This window comes from Podarcis liolepis (assembly GCF_965112155.1).
Source record: "Podarcis liolepis genome assembly, chromosome: 11".
Lineage (NCBI taxonomy): Eukaryota > Metazoa > Chordata > Lepidosauria > Squamata > Lacertidae > Podarcis > Podarcis liolepis.
The window spans coordinates 36,370,629-36,386,862 of record NC_139565.1 but is presented as its reverse complement, the minus strand read 5'-3'; the positions used below and the strand labels follow the sequence as shown (position 1 = coordinate 36,386,862).

The following is a 16,234-nucleotide window of genomic DNA, read 5'->3' as shown; positions in this document are numbered from 1 at the left end:
GATTTGTAGGCAACAGAATGTAAAAAGTGAGATAAGCCCAGTCCTAGCTTGAAACAAGGCCTTGTGTATGTACTGTATATATGCAGAAGCATCTCCAGGTAATTGGGTATCTCCGTAGACATGGAATAAACAAGACAAATTTATAATTTTTAGCAAGGATTTGATAATCCTTTAGCACTACTTCTCCTCTCCCGTATAAATTGCATTCTAAATGTGGCAGGGAGAAAAGACATGAAACTTTTTTTCTTTTTGGCAGCATGACTGAAATCCATAAAACTGCTATAGACACAAGCAACATGAAATTTGCAGTAGATTTGCTTTAACCATTGTAGTTATTTCATGCTCTCCTTTTCCTCAAATAACGACAAGTTAATTATTGCTCGTTTATATAAACAAGAGATGCATGAAGCCTTCTCTCTCTCTCTCTCTCTCTCACACACACACACACACACAGACGGATAACCTGTACATTTGCACAAAATGTTTTGTGCTTCATTTGTGGGGGTGTGCAACTACAAGAAATCTTGCCTGGTACCAGTTGGGCTATTTAAAGATTTGTGACTCAGCTGAGGTGATAATTGATTAAAATACTTTAATGTCACTTAGCACCTCTTGCCCAGAAAAGTATCTAAGGTGTAAATGCCTGTTTACATCATGCAGTGTGTTTCAAACTTACGTGAGAAACCAGATGAGATCCTTCAAAGAATGAGAGCCATCTTAAAGCCCAACCCTATGTAGGTCTACTCAAAGTAAGCCCTATTTTGTTCAGTGAGGATTACTTACAAGTAAATGTGCTTTCAGCACAACCCTACAAATGTCTCTCTAAGTAGACAAATTTCTACTTAGAATATGGTTTACTGTGCATGGTGGGGTTTACTCACAGGTAAAAGAGAATACAGTGGTACCTCTGGTTGCGAACGGGATCCGTTCCGGAGGCCCGTTGGCAACATGCAAAGAACGCAACCCGCAGCGGCGCATCTGTACACGTGCGGGTTGCAATTCGTCGCTTCTGCGCATGCATGTGACATCATTTTGCACTTCTTCGCATGCGCGAGTGGCGAAACCCGGAAGTAACCCTTTCCGGTACTTCCGGGTCATCGCGGGACGTAACCTGAAAGAACGTAACATGAAGTGGACGTAACATGAGGTATGACTGTAGGATTGCATTCTTAGGCTTCAATCCTATTCTTCCTTACCTGGGAATAAGCTCTATTGAACACATTCATCTTCTGAGTTTATTCAACATGTAAGGTGGGCTAGTCCACCTCCCAAATCTCTTTCCTATTGACCTCCACAACTTTGCAAATGAGGAAAAGATAAGAAGAGCCTTGCTTAATTAGGCCAAGGGTCCATCTGGTCCAGCATCCCGTTCTCACAATGGCTGACTTGATGCCTATGGGACCTGAATGCAACAGCCCCTTCCCTTCTTCTAATTCCCAGCACATGGCATACAGAGGCACACTGCCTCTTGACAGTCAAGATAGAACATAGTCATTGTGGCTAGTAGTCTTATTTCCCACGAATTTGCTTTATCCTTCTGTGGACCCATCCAAGTTGGTGGCCATCAGTACATCTTGTGGTAGCAAATTCCATAGTTTAACTATGTGATTTCCTTTTGTCTGCCCTGAATCTACCAACGTTCATCTCTATCCACATGCATAATCACACCAAAGGAGAGGCAAGTGACACATTCTAGTCAGGCAAAAACACTTGGGGTCAAGTGAGGGGGAGAGTCCAAAAGGCCAGACAGAGAGGTCTAGACTCGCAGTGTTTCCCAACCACTGTTCCGTGGCACACTAGTGTGCCACGAGATGTTGCCTGGTGTGCCGCGAGATGTTGCCTGGAGGGAGGCGGGCGAGTCGGGCGGCGAGAGGCGGGGCGGTGGCGGCGAGGAGAGGCCGCCCAGCGCGGGGCTCTCACCGTCTGCCTGCCTGCCTGCGAGCTCGGCGGGCAGCGCCTCCGTCCGCAGTGCCCGCCTCGCGGCTCTCATTCCCTGCCCCTGCCAAAGCTCACCCAGCCAAGCCGCGCTCTCCTTCCTGCCTCGCTTTGCTGCCTCCTCCCCCCCCACCCCCAAAGCTTGGAGGTTCCCCGGCAAGGGGGAGGGAAAAAAATTGAAACTTACACTTTCGCGCGTCCCTCTCGGCGTGACGCTGTGCGCTGACGTCACGGGGCTGTAATGGTGGTGTGCCTCGAGATTTTTTTCATCAAACAAGTGTGCCTTTGCCCAAAAAAGGTTGGGAAACACTGGTCTAGAGGGCCATATTTGCCTCCACCCTGCACACCTGAGGTTCCTCACTCCTATACTAAACACAGAAGGTTCTGATGCAAACCAGAAAACTAGTGCCTCTCATTGTGAAAGGCCAAGTGCTAAGTATCCCTAGGATCAAGAAGAGCGTAGACCCTCATTCTGTGGCTGATTGGAGATTGTGAGTTTGGAGTTAGCATGATCTCATGCATCACATAAAACCTTTTGAGAAATCGCAGCTGAATCATTATGGTTTTCCAGTACATCAGGGTTTCTGAAGATGGTGCTGTGTTTAGAATATTTTGCCTTGTAGTTAAAACTCAGCCTTCTGGGGTTTAGGAAACGAGGTGGCCTGCTAGTCCACATGATATTAGCTACAAGCAAATATATGGCTATATCCAACACTTATTCTGGAGCTATTCAGAAATTATGTTGGTTCACCGTTTATGTATTCATCAGTCTGTTTGAGGGCAAGGCTCTCAATTTGTAATGGGTTTTGCATAATAAAGACTGTACAATGCACCCACTGTACAGTATTTGCTGAACAAGGCATAGTCTTGCCAATCTCTGTGCATGTGTATCCTCTGCTGACGGTGTGTTTCTGAACTGTCTCTTTCAACAAATCTGTGAGGAGCTAACCCAGCTGCCTGGTGTTTCCCTTGCTGCTGACTGCATGCCCAGGCACTTGATGTGAGAGGATTCCCTCTCACAAGAAAAGGAATTCTTGAGGCTTCAGCCTTTATGCATAGTTCCACTTAAAAGCAGAGGGTTTGGCATCCTCAGTATGTTTCATATAACAATAAATGTTTCCCGGCAATGTTGCTGCTAAAAGCAATATATTTGGGTGTGGATGACTTCATGCCTTTGTTTTCTTGTTTACAGTAACAAAATTACTGAGTTTTAGGAACACCCAGTGTTGTGTTGTCCCCCACCCCACAAACACTTCATGAAGTTGAAATATTGGCACAATTTTGTTTTATTTATTTGCTGAATTTATATATCACACTATACCCGCAGGTATAGCATTCATCTGTTGCCACACATGGCTGCTTTTACAAAACATTTATCTGTTAATGCTGCGATGTCCTTCAGCAACAAATACCCCTGAATTTATAGAAAAATAATATATGGGATACAGCAATTTCTGAGCATCTCACCAGACACAGGAGGGCTATTAAAGGCATAATGAATAGAGACAGCTTCCAAGAAACATGGACCCATTTCTCTAACTATGATAAAGTCAAAAATCAAAACCTTCTTATACCAACTGCTCAGTTTTCTCAGTGGACAGGTTACATTAAGTAATATGTTTGATGTTGAACGTGTAAGTGTATGTCTAGAGACAATGGATAAAACAAAAACCAGCAGATGTGCTGCTGGATAAGTGTTTAATGGTTCTTGTATTTGTTTAAAAAAACAACCAAAAATTGTTTTTAAAATATGCACGTTGGCACATAAAAAGGAAAAGTCTTATTATTAAGGAAATGGAGAAGAAAAGTAAACCCAGATCAAAACTGTACAAAAGCACAGTATGTTAAAAATAGCAGTTTTAAAATACTGCAATGGAGGGAAAAATCAACAACTGTAATCTTCACTAATCAATTTATATAGCAGGGGTAGCCATGTGGTGGCCCCCCCCCGATGTTTTAGACCAGTGTTTCCCAACCTTTTTTGGGCAAAGGCACACTTGTTTGATGAAAAAAATCTCGAGGCACACCACCATTACAGCCCCGTGACGTCAGCGCGCAGCGTCACGCCGGGAGGGACGCACGAAAGTGTAACTTTCAATTTTTTCCCCTCCCCCTTGCCGGGGAACCTCCAAGCTTTGGGGGTGGGGGGGAGGAGGCAGCAAAGCAAGGGACTGAGGGACCCTAACCCTAACCCTAACCGATCACCCGGGAAAGCATGCGAACGAGGAGCCCCCGTGTCCTGCTCCCGGCAGCGGACGGCACAAAGCGAGGAGGCCTGGACAAGGCAGCACGCTCCCCACTCTCGCTGCATCGGGGCTTTTCTCCTCCAGGCCGCTTTCGAAGTCCCCTTCTCCGCTCCCAAGAGCCGGAGCCGCTGCTTCCAGGCCCTGTCCGAGCCCCGACTTGTGGCCTCACTTCGAGGAGCGCCTGTTGCTGGGGACGGGGCTGCATCCCCCTCAGCCGCCGCCTCGCTTCCTTCCAGGAGACCCGACGGCTCCCCCTCTCCTGCTCGCCCTCCTGCACCCGCAGCAGACCGAGACCTCCCCGCCCCCGCCCGGCTCGGCCCTACCTGGGCGCCTCCAAGCCCGGCCGGCTCCGCGTCGCGCTCCACGCCGGGCAGCTGCAGCAGGGGCTGCGCGGGGGCGCGCGGCGACCCGGCTGAGCGCGCCCCGGAGCCGCCGCGCCGTCGCTCGCGAGTCCCTCCGAGAGCCCTCGGGACTGACTCCGGAGTCACGAGGCGGCGCGTCGCCCAGGGAAGGGGCGGCTTCCCACAAGTCCTCCGGGAAGCAAACGCCCTCGCCCGCCTCCTTCCAGGCAACATCTCGCGGCACACCAGGCAACATCTCACGGCACACTAGTGTGCCGCGGAACACCGGTTGGGAAACACTGTTTTAGACAACCACCAGCCCCAGTCAGCATGGCCAATGTTCAATGATAAGTTGTAGCAGGAGAATGGTACTGGCTTTTCTACCAGGGATGGAGAACCTGTAGCCTTCCAGGAACTGTTGGATTCCAACTCCCATCAGCCCCAGCCATCATGGTCAGCAGTGATGGGGTTGTGGGGGCCATCCCTGATATATCCACAAAAAGTAACGGTAGACGTGTTGGCCATTAAAAGCATCTTCAGATGCAGTGTGGGAGGTGGCAGATGTTCCTGTGAGGTGCTGTGCAGATTTCAGGTTGCCTCTTGTGAAAGAGAAATGCATTGTGGCCATTTTAGTTGGCCTACTAAGGGTATTGCGCTAATACGGATTTTGATTATTCACCATTCTTCTTTGTGAAGAGCTGGCCTATTTTACCCATTTCTTTTGAAGTTTTATTCAATGCATCAGCAAAATCCTTTGTGCTACCTATATAGATGTTCCCCCAAACTGGTAAAATTTTAACTGTGACATTCAGCCTCCAGAGTACCAAATCTCATTCTCTTTCTTGCTTGTCCAGCAATAGCACCAGCATCACTGTTGAGAGGGATCTCAGGAGGCTCCCTGTCAAGTGTAACTTTGCTCTTTCATCACCGAGAAGGACAGGGCAGGGAGGAGCCACAGTGAGGGATGGAGTGTGGCTGTCCCTCATGCTTAGGACAGCCTAGTTTCTGCTTCAGTCTGTCAAATCAGTGGGCACTTCACTAGTTCAGCATAGTAGCCCCAGCAGATGTGGGTGGCGCTGTGGTCTAAACCACTGAGCCTCTTGGGCTTGCTGATTGGAAGGTTGGTGGTTCGAATCCCCGCAATGGAGTGAGCTCCCATTTCTCTGTCCCAACTCCTGCCAACCTAGCAGTTCGAAAGCATGCCAGTGCAAGTAGATAAAGAGGTACCACTGTGGTGGGAAGGTAAACGTTGTTTCCGTGCACTCCGGCTTTCATCATGGTGTTCTGTTGTGCCAGAAGTGGTTTAGCCATGCTGGCAACACAACCTGGAAAGCTGTCTGTGGACAAACGCCAGCTCCCTTGGCCTGAAAGCGGGATGAGCGCCGCAACCCCATAGTCGCCTTTGACTGGACTTTACCTTTTTACCTTTTTAGTAACCCCAACAGTACTGTAATTATGACAGCTGATACTTCATTTCATTTACTGGTCAGACCTGGGATTCAGAAAACAAAGTTTTGTGTAAAGTTAATGAATCATATTTAGTTAGTGATGGTTTGAGATGATCGTAAGGAACTGTAGAACAGCCCATTAGAGCTGCAGTCTTGTCAGTGTTTGTCTCATATGTGAAAAGTATAGAATTGTCTTTAATTCCCTGGCTGTATCTTCTTTCTTTTCACAGGATGAAGAGACATAAATGCTCCTCTAATTATCCAACAAGACGGCATCTCTTGATCTTGTTTTTAACAGCGTGGCTGCTCTTGCTGCTGAAACTTCTCAGAGTTGAGCTGTTCCCTCACAAAAATATTTATTTTGTAGAACCTTTTTTAAGCACCTCATCATTTGTGAAAAACAAATACACATTTTCCCAAAAAGACACCCAGTATGAGATTAACTGTTCCTCCATATACGATCAGGATCCTGTGGAGATTGGGAAATCTTTAGAGATAAGGAGACAATCCATTATCGATTTAGATGATGAAGATGTTGTAACAATGACTAGTAACTGTCAGCTGTACCGTGCAATTAGAGGATATCACCTAAAGCCCGTCTCTCTGGAAGAGGAAAAATTCCCATTAGCTTATTCTCTGGTTGTTCATAAAGATGCAATAATGGTTGAGAGGCTCATCCATGCAATATATAGCAGTCAAAATGTTTACTGTATCCATTATGACAAAAAGTCCTCTAGCACTTTTAAGAATGCTTTGGATAATCTGGCCAAATGTTTCCCCAATATTTTCATTGCGTCCAAATTGGAGGTGGTGGAATATGCCCATATTTCAAGGCTCCAGGCAGATTTGAATTGCTTATCTGATTTGCTTAAGTCCTCCATCCCATGGAACTATGTAATCAATTTATGTGGCCAAGATTTTCCTCTGAGATCGAACTTCGAGCTGGTGTCTGAATTTAAGAAGTTAAATGAAGGAAACATGCTGGAGACAACCAAACCGAGTAGCAGTAAAAAGGAACGATTTACCTATCACTACGAACTTCAGAAAATGCCTTATGACATGAAGATGCCTGTGAAAACCAATATCTCTAAGGACCTGCCACCCCACAATATAGAAGTTTTTGTAGGCAGTGCCTATTTTGTGTTATGTAGAGCTTTTGTACAGTATGTCCTAGAAAGTTCCATTGCTCAAGATTTTTTTGAATGGTCAAAGGACACTTATTCACCCGATGAACATTTCTGGGCAACCCTTGTTCGTGTTCCTGGAGCACCTGGAGGGATTTCAAGGACAGCTCAGGATATCTCAGATCTTCAGAGCAAAACTCGTTTAGTAAAATGGAATTACCTTGAAGACCATCTCTATCCTCCCTGTACTGGTACACATCTCCGTAGTGTGTGCATCTATGCAGCTGCAGAATTGAGGTGGCTTATAAACTATGGGCACTGGTTCGCTAATAAATTCGACTCAAAAGTGGACCCAGTTTTAATAAAATGTTTGGCAGAAATGCTTGCAGACCAGCAGAAAGAATGGGTTGAGTTGTCTTCTGAAAAACTTTTTATGCACAGGACATTTACAGATGTCTCATAACAATATAGCATACCTATGGTTGGACTTCTGCCATTTTTTAAAATGTGGAATTGCTGAATCGAGCCATATCACTCCTTGGAATACCTCCTGAAAGCATCTCTCTGAACTGTCTCAGTAGAATTCTAGTACACTGCTAATACGTGCAATTAAATGCAAGGCTTATTTAGATCCTTGGAGCAGAGGTAGGATCGTGGGAAGTGAGAGGCACTCTACAGCAATTCAATAGACCAAGAAGGGCCCTGGCTTAATCCGGTGGTTCTCAATACTTTTGAACTCGGCACCCCTTTACAAATTTACTCTGCTTTCTGCCACAGTGAAACCCAAACCGTTGACCAACACAAGATGGTTCTTGCATGTTGTCATATGTGTGCATGTTGCATACAAGGATCTATAGACAAGGAGTACCAATCCAAATCCAGCATTAGAAGAAGAAAAAAGAGGACAACTCTGACCACGCCTGCTCCAAACTATGCGCAGGGACGCATAGGTGAAACAAAGCAACCGCTATTTCCAAATCAGGTTAGGATGGTGATGTACTGTAGAACAGTCACATCCACAAATTGAATGAAGCTCAGTCCCCTGCTAGGGCCATTCAACCCACCCAGGTCTTTGCTGCTGACTGTAGGAACAAGCGTCACATCTTTCTCTTAAATTCACCCCCTCCAGGTGGAGAACACCTCATAGGTTGATAAATGCTGGCTTAACCCATATAAGGCACTGTGTCAGATTCTGCTCATGATTATGCCTATACTGAGCCTTCATTATCTTTTACTTCGTGTGGTCATTTGACTATTCCTATGCAAAGTGATTGTAAAATGTTACCAAATCAACTGCCTCTTTGTTAAACTTCTGTGCCATGCCTTTGATAGATGATGTTATCATTTAAGCTGTTGTGTCCTTCAAAGCTGGCTGAGTAGCTTTGGAATAGTGTTTCTTGGTGTTCATGCTCCTTATGAGCATGCTATCTACAAGGTGGTCAAAAAAGATGCACACCACAGTACAGTGGTACCTCTGGTTATGAACTTAATTCGTTCCGGAGGTCCATTCTTAACCTGAGGTACCACTTTAGCTAATGGAGCCTCCCACTGCCACCGCACAATTTCTGTTCTCATCCTGGGGCAAAGTTCTTAACCCAAGGTACTACTTCTGGGTTAGCGGAGTCTGTAACCCGAAATGTTTGTAACCCGAGGTGTTTGTAACCCGCGGTACCACTGTATAGTACAGTAAAATGTTTAAATCGTAGTCTAATGGTGAGGTTCTTGTGGTGAGCATCTCTTTGAGCCAACTTGTATATATATAATTCAGCATGCATCTTCCCTGTACAATAATAATTCTTGCCCAGAACTTGTACAAGTGTTTTATTTCACGACATGATATACTTGTAACTGTTCAGGTATGGGGGATACAGGTATCTCTCTTCTAGCTTCTGCCACCATTGCTGGAAATCCAGCATGCAAGCTGCAGTTTGACTTTTAAATGTAATTCCCTTACTAGCACTGTTACTGTTGCTGAGATTCTATGCGTGAGATAGCGTACCACTGTCATGGGCATCTGTTAAGACGGTGCATGGAAACATCACTGATGACAAGATTCACTTCTTAGCCAAGCCTGTGAAAATCTTGTTAGGAGTTCTTAGGGTTTACGGTAGCTTATTTTTGCGTACTGTTTTTATACAGAGTGCTTATATAGTCAAAAGTTGCAAACAGGAGCAAGGATTCGTTCTCTCCTGCTTTAACTTTGTTTCTTTGAAAGATATACGCTCTCCTCTCAATTTTACCTGTCTCATCAAAGGATCCTCCCTCCATCAAAGTTACTTCTTTCTCCATTGTGTTCATTTAGGTTTCTTGGATAAACTTAATAGCCTTGTACTATGTTTCCTGTAATGTAGGTGCAGGATCTGGTCTAGAGAAAGCATAGCAATAAAGATGAAGTTACTCCCATTTTTAACAGCAATAATAATTATCTATAACAGGCATAGGCAAACTCGGCCCTCCAGATGTTTTGAGACTACAATTCCCAGCATCCCTGACCACTGGTCCTGTTAGCTAGGAATGATGGGAGTTGTAGTCCCAAAACATCTGGAGGGCTGAGTTTGCCTATGCCTGATCTAGATTCTCCTACAAAAAACCCCTCTTGTTTTTCTTTAAAAATGAATGTTCACATAAATGTTTTGAAACCCCCACCCTATGATATAATATAGCACCAATATGAATAGTGACAGAAATTAAAAAAAATATGCATAAGACAATCAGGAAATGAAATCTACAGCACAGGGAATAAAATAAGTTGTCATATAAATAAATGATACCATTTATGGATCAATGGTAAATAAGGCTTGGTCTGGTGGACACTTCGAAAATAAGGCCTCCAAGAACCAGTGTATGTTGCAGAACAATGGGTACAATCTGAGTTCCCTCAACATTAAAAAAAATGTGTTTGAGAGATAGATAGCTTGCCTAAGAACAATAAGAAATCAATTGGACCCCTAGCTGGAACTGGGGTTTTCCATTTAAGGCGAAACCTTTCTGTGTATTTTCTTTATCATAATTTTATTTTGAGGTGATTATTAGGTTTTAAAAGCCAAATTAATACAGTTTTCATCTGCTTGTGCCATAATTTTGTGTAGCAGTTACTCAATGAGTAATGGTTCATTCTGTCCACTCTTCTTCCAACCCTCCAGGTAGAATATGGTAGCTACAGTATTAAAGTACAGTCAATGATGATATTGTTACTGAGATTGAGACAGATCCAGAGCTGTACTGCAACAGACAGGGGTGTTTGTAAACCTTGGAAGGTATGGAAACCAAACCACCAGGAGCTGGAACATATTCCTTATGAAGAAGAAAAGCGACTATAGAGGTACATGAAAAAGATTTGCAAAATTATGTGTGGTGTGGAGAAACTGTGAGGGTTTTCGCCTATACTAGATTTTGAACCCGGTTGAAACCAATTGGCAGGAGAATCAGGATAGACAAAGGAAATTAGGTTTTTGACACTGCACCTCATTAATTTATGGAACTTGCTGCCACAATATGATGTCATGGTCAGTAGTTTAGTTGCCTTTGAAAGGGGATTAGACAAATAAATGAAGCATAAGTCTATCAGTGTCTATAAAGATCCTTGATAGCTATGGGCACTTTTTAAGAGGAAATAAAGTATGCCAATGAATACCAGGTGCTTCAAGCAAAACCAGGAGAGGACAGTTTCTTGCTTGTCACCTCAGCCTAGTCATTGTAGAAAATGAGATGCTGGAATAGATGACTTGGCTAATTCAGCAGGAATCTTGCAGAGTACAACCATGTATAGTGTTACTTACTGGATCACACGAGAGAGAGAGAGTACCTTTACAGGAGCGACTTCAGCCACAGTGTCTTAGGTATGCTTCATATGGATTATAGGCTGGGTGGAGAAATACATGCCACGCCAGCAATTTATTCAAATGGTTTGCCACTGTAGACAATGAGCTCACTGTATGAAGCTTTCAGTTTTCAAGAAGCCTCCTGTTACATACTGCTCTTTGCAGGGCCACTCTTGCCCTCCTTCTGTGGCACAAATAGGTTAGAATCTGAGAAACATTTCTGTGTGTGCATTTTTCATGATAAATTGAAGAGGAGGAGGTTAAGTGTACCTTCTCCATGCACCAAATCTCAGCCATTCACATGGCATGAGTTGAACCCAGCTGCCAAGTGACTTGCTGGGGTTGTATTTGGGGAAAGGGGGCACGTTTAATCCTTCCCCCTTTTAATTTCTCTTGAAGACCAATAACCTTTTGCACTCAGAGCAGTTGCCTGTGTCTGAGGCACATCCCTTGCACTATTAAGCCTACTTGGAGGGAAAAAGGCAGCAAGCAGCCTCCAAGTAATGGTGCCTACCCTTTGCACAAACAGATCAAGAGGAAATGGAGAGCAGGAGAAAAGGTCATTTTCTCTCTTTCAGAGGGAAAAATGGATAAGGGTGGTTTTAGTCATGCACTCTACGAAACAGGTAAAGTACAATGTTTATTGGATTATTTAAATAAAACAAATTGTTGACCTCATAAAAAAGTATTCCTTTGTCTCCTCTGTGTCCCTTCCTGAACTCCAGAACTAACAAAATAAACACAGAGGGTTTGCCACAAAGAGGATCTTATTTTGTACACATGGAGCTAGATGTCTGCTGCATGGCTCATGCAGCAAATACACTGCAGGTGTATTTGCACCTATAAGCCATAGAGTAGTCTGTCTTACCTTTGAGAAGCCTTGTGCTCAAATAATCCTACTAGGCTAAGTGGAAATTATATGCACCCCTCAAAAATGATTCCATAGCCCCTCTTCTATTTCCATGCTTTGTTTTCTGAGAGTCCCCTAAAGAATTTAGTGCAGCAGGTGCATAGACATAACACAACTTTTACTCATAGCTGTCAACTTTTCCCTTTTCTTGCAAGGAATCCTATGCTAGGAACTAGGTGTGTTATCTGCGCAATGAATAGCTTTCACCATCTCCTGAGCAATTCCTGAAAACTATACTGGTTGATTTATCCAAACATTGGATAAATCAACCAGTATAGTTTTCAGGAATTGCTCAGGAGATGGTGAAAGCTATTCATTGCGCAGATGACGACAATCAGGGCTATTCTGCAGGAATTGTGACAAATGGTGGCAGCTTTGAAAATAACACACCTAGTTCTCTCTAAGGAGTGTGTTTTTGTATGTGAGGTGAAGATAAAATGTTAAGCTTCTGAGAATTTTTATGCTGAGAACATCTTGCTGTTGTGCAGCATTTGGTGAACGTTGGCCTTGTTCAGGATTTTACCTGGATATTATTGTGGAAAATAATTGTAAATGCCAAAATAAATCTGATGTGAATGTGATGTTGCCTACAAATGTGAGTTGATTTCTCTTCTTGGCTCTTTATACAGGCATAGATAATGGGAGCCCCCACAAACTCAGTGTTTTGTGCTTTCCCAGAATCTACTACTTACATTCAAATACTCACCCATAAGGTTCCTATCACACTGGAAATCTCAAAGGCCTATTAATAATGCTAATTCTAAGCTTTTTTTGTTTCACTTTTAAATGCACAAGTGAAAAACACAACTAATGGGTAGATAATACTCCATTCACCCCTTGCTCTCCCTTGCATTTTTCTGTTAGTTGCCTCTGAGAGCTAACTCAGAGGAGGTAACTCACAGTGGGGTCCATTGGCCGCCACCTCTATTAGTTCATTCAGTTGGGGAAATTCCTGGATTGAGCTGGCTTGCAGCCACATTGGTGGCCAGTCCTTCTATAAGCCAGCCATTCATTCCAGGATAATGCCGTTAAACAGATCTGCACAGTTTGAATACTGTGTACAACTCTGGTCACCTTGCCTCAAAAAGGACATTGTGAGGTTGTGAAAAGGTTCAGAAAGGGGCAACCGAAAAGGTCAAGGAGATGGAGCCAGTCCCGTAAAAGGGAAGGTTGCAAACATTTGGGGGTTTTTAGTTTAAACAGAAAGGGTGATTAAGAAGTAACTTGAAAGAAGTACAGTATATAAAGCAATGCATAGATAGAGAAAAGGTTTTATCTCTTATGTTGCTAGAGCTTGTGAACATCCAATGAAGATGAATGTTGAAAGATTCAGGACAGATGAAAGTACTTATTCACACAGTGCCTAGTTAAACTATGGAACTCACCAACTTTAAATGATTCAACAAATTCATCGAGGTAAAGGCTATCACTGGCTGCTGAGCAGGGTGGTTATCTTCTGCTTCCACGGCTGGAAACACTATGCTTCTGAATACCAGTTGCTGGAAAACACAGGAGAGGAGAGAGCTGTTGTGCTCAGGTCCTGCTTGCCAGCTTCCCACAGGTACCTGGTTGACCACTGTTGACCAACAGGATACTTGACTAGATGGGCCACTGGCCTGATCCAGCAGGCTCTCCTTACGTTCTTTGTTGTTGTTGTTGTTTAGTCATTTAGACATGTCCGACTCTTCATGACCCCATGGACCAGAGCATGCCAGGCACTTCTGTCCTCCACTGCCTCCCGCAGTTTGGTCAAACTCATGCTGGTAGCTTCGAGAACACCATCCAACCATCTCGTCCCCTGTCGTCCCCTTCTCCTTGTGCCCTCCATCTTTCCCAACATCAGGGTCTTTTCCAGGGAGTCTTCTCTTCTCATGAGGTGGCCAAAGTATTGGAGCCTCAGCTTCACGATCTGTCCTTCCACTCAGTGAGCACTCAGGGTTGATTTCCTTAAGAATGGATACGTTTGATCTTCTTGCAGTCCATGGGACTCTCAAGAGTCTCCTCCAGCACCATAATTCAAAAGCATCAATTCTTCGGCAATCAGCCTTCTTTATGGTCCAGCTCTCACTTCCATACATCACTACTGGGAAAACCATAGCTTTAACTATACGGACCTTTGTTGGCAAGGTGATGTCTCTGCTTTTTAAGGTGCTGCCTAGGTTTGTCATTGCTTTTCTCCCAAGAAGCAGGCGTCTTTTAATTTCATGGTTGCTGTCACCATCTGCAGTGATCATGGAGCCCAAGAAAGTAAAATCTCTCACTGCCTCCATTTCTTCCCCTTCTGTTTGCCAGGAGGTGATGGGACCAGTGTCCATTCTTACATTCTTACGTTCTTACAATATCACAATTGAAACCACGGTCAACTTTTGGCTAACATGGAACTTCCCCTTTTTAGAAATGAATCCAGAAGCTTGAATAACAGATGTATGGAACACTCCTTCATTTACTTTGCCCACTGGCTGCTGCCATCCTCTGATTACAACCCAACTGAGTGTCACAAAAGTTAATGTCAAATTCTCATTAACACCATCAGATTCAACATTTAGTACTTAAAAGCTTCAGTCCAAATGGAAAACAAATTGGGATATTCATACTTCCTTTCCATGAAGTGAAAGAAAGCTTTTGGCAACCAAAGTATCACTTATGACAGAAAAAAAGGATTTGGGCACATATTTTATAATGGAACTAAAATATGCCTAGCATGGTGAGGGAGAAGAAAATGGAATTTTAGTATTTGCTTTGGGAATGAAGGAGTTTTTAAACAGAGAACCACACAAATATTAGCACTGAAAATATTAGGATTGAATTGTCACCTTGGTTTCAGAAAATCTATTGAAGACTACTGTATTAGAGTGTTTTATTTGAATAAGAAAATTGGTCTGACGAGATGAAAGGCATTTCTTGTGCATTAGTGGTGTAACTTTGCTTTTTAATCCCATGATGACATTAATATTGATGCTTTGGAATGTCTTTAAGAGCATAAATAAAATGGCTAAGACTTTAGTAAGGCAAACCTGACAATCTAACCCTCTTCTTTCTTATGCGGTATTTAAGGTTTTGTGGCTTGGGAAGACCTTTGAAAACGCAGTTGCCACTGAAGGTTCAGAAACAAGACAGTTTATTGTTAGGAAAGGAAGTGCTCAGTTAAATCATTATTCTTCTGCACCACAGACTTATATGCTCCTTCCAACATCCTCTTCCTGACTTTCAGTTCAGACTTCCCAGATCCAAAACAATGCCCCTGAAAATAGCAACTTCCACCACTATTTCAAACTGTATAAAATAGAGTAAGACAGGCTTCTTAAACTATGTTTCATGGAGCTGATAACTCCTAATTTTCATAAATGGATTTTGCTCCTGTGCAAAGCTAACTTGTAAAGATTTGGAGTTAATTCTTTCATGTTGAGAGATGAAGGCTTGGCTCAAACTTTCAAAATCTGAGTTCAATACAAAGGAGAAGGGAGTAAGAAGTCTAATTTCCATTAGTTCTTTCCTTCAATGACAGCCTCTATACCAGGGGTCACCAATCTAAGGCCCATGGGCCAGAAGCAGCCCGCGGAGGTTGTTTGACCGGCTCATGAGCTGCCCCCGAACCGAGGTACCCGATTGCTGTGCTAAACCAAAGCAGCACGGTGCAGGGACTCGCTTCAGTTGTCTGCGCAGATGCAGACACTCCAAAAATCACAGGTGGCGCACAATCCAGCCCACAGAGGAATCTCCGTGGGACCGATCCGGCCCAGGCAAGATAAACCTTGCTGCAAGATAAACCCAGGCAAGATAAACCCTGCTCTGCACCATTCCTGAAGGTTCCCCATCCCTCAGAAACTGTTTTGTTTTTTGGTGGAGGGATACTGCAGTGCTGTGGAAAGAAGGGGATGGATGAGCTCTATTCTGGGAGAGGAACCATACTTGTGATGGCTAGAATTCAATCCCGCCGAGACCATATAACACCAGTCTTGAAAGACCTACATTGGCTCCCAGTACGTTTCCGAGCACAATTCAAAGTGTTGGTGCTGACCTTTAAAGCCCTAAACGGCCTTGGTCCAGTATATCTGAAGGAGCGTCTCCACCCCCATCATTTTACCCAGACACTGAGGTCCAGCACCGAGGGCCTACTGGTGGTTCCCTCACTGCGAGAAGCCAAGTTACAGGGAACCAGGCAGAGGGCCTTCTCGGTAGTGGCGCCCTCCCTGTGGAACGCCCTCCCGTCAGATGTCAAAGAGAACAACAACTACCAGACTTTTAGAAGACATCTGAAGGCAGCCCTGTTTAAGGAAGCTTTTAATGTTTGATGTATTACAGTATTTTAATATTTTTTGGGAAGCCGCCCAGAGTGGCTGGGGAAGCCCAGCCAGATGGGCGGGGTATAAATAATAAATTGTTGTTGTTGTTGTTGTTGTTGTTGTTGT

General features: G+C 44.0%; 1 protein-coding gene and 1 long non-coding RNA gene across 7 annotated transcripts in view; one reads left to right on the top strand and one right to left on the bottom strand.

Annotated features, from left to right (window-relative positions):
* The window catches only part of GCNT4 (glucosaminyl (N-acetyl) transferase 4), a 26,081-nt gene extending 13,675 nt beyond the window's left edge, over positions 1-12,406 (top strand). For all 6 annotated transcript variants that reach the window (XM_083465416.1, XM_083465417.1, XM_083465415.1 and 3 more), the window contains one exon: positions 6,201-12,406. In XM_083465416.1, the coding sequence (XP_083321542.1) occupies positions 6,202-7,557 (1,356 nt within the window). In that variant the 5' untranslated portion in view covers position 6,201 and the 3' untranslated portion in view covers positions 7,558-12,406. The remainder of the gene's footprint in view (positions 1-6,200) is intronic.
* On the bottom strand, positions 10,355-16,234 carry LOC310688789. The gene is made up of 2 exons (XR_014517185.1): positions 14,147-16,234; positions 10,355-13,456 (listed from the first exon to the last, which is right to left on the bottom strand). It is a non-coding gene; the product is annotated as an uncharacterized lncRNA (long non-coding RNA).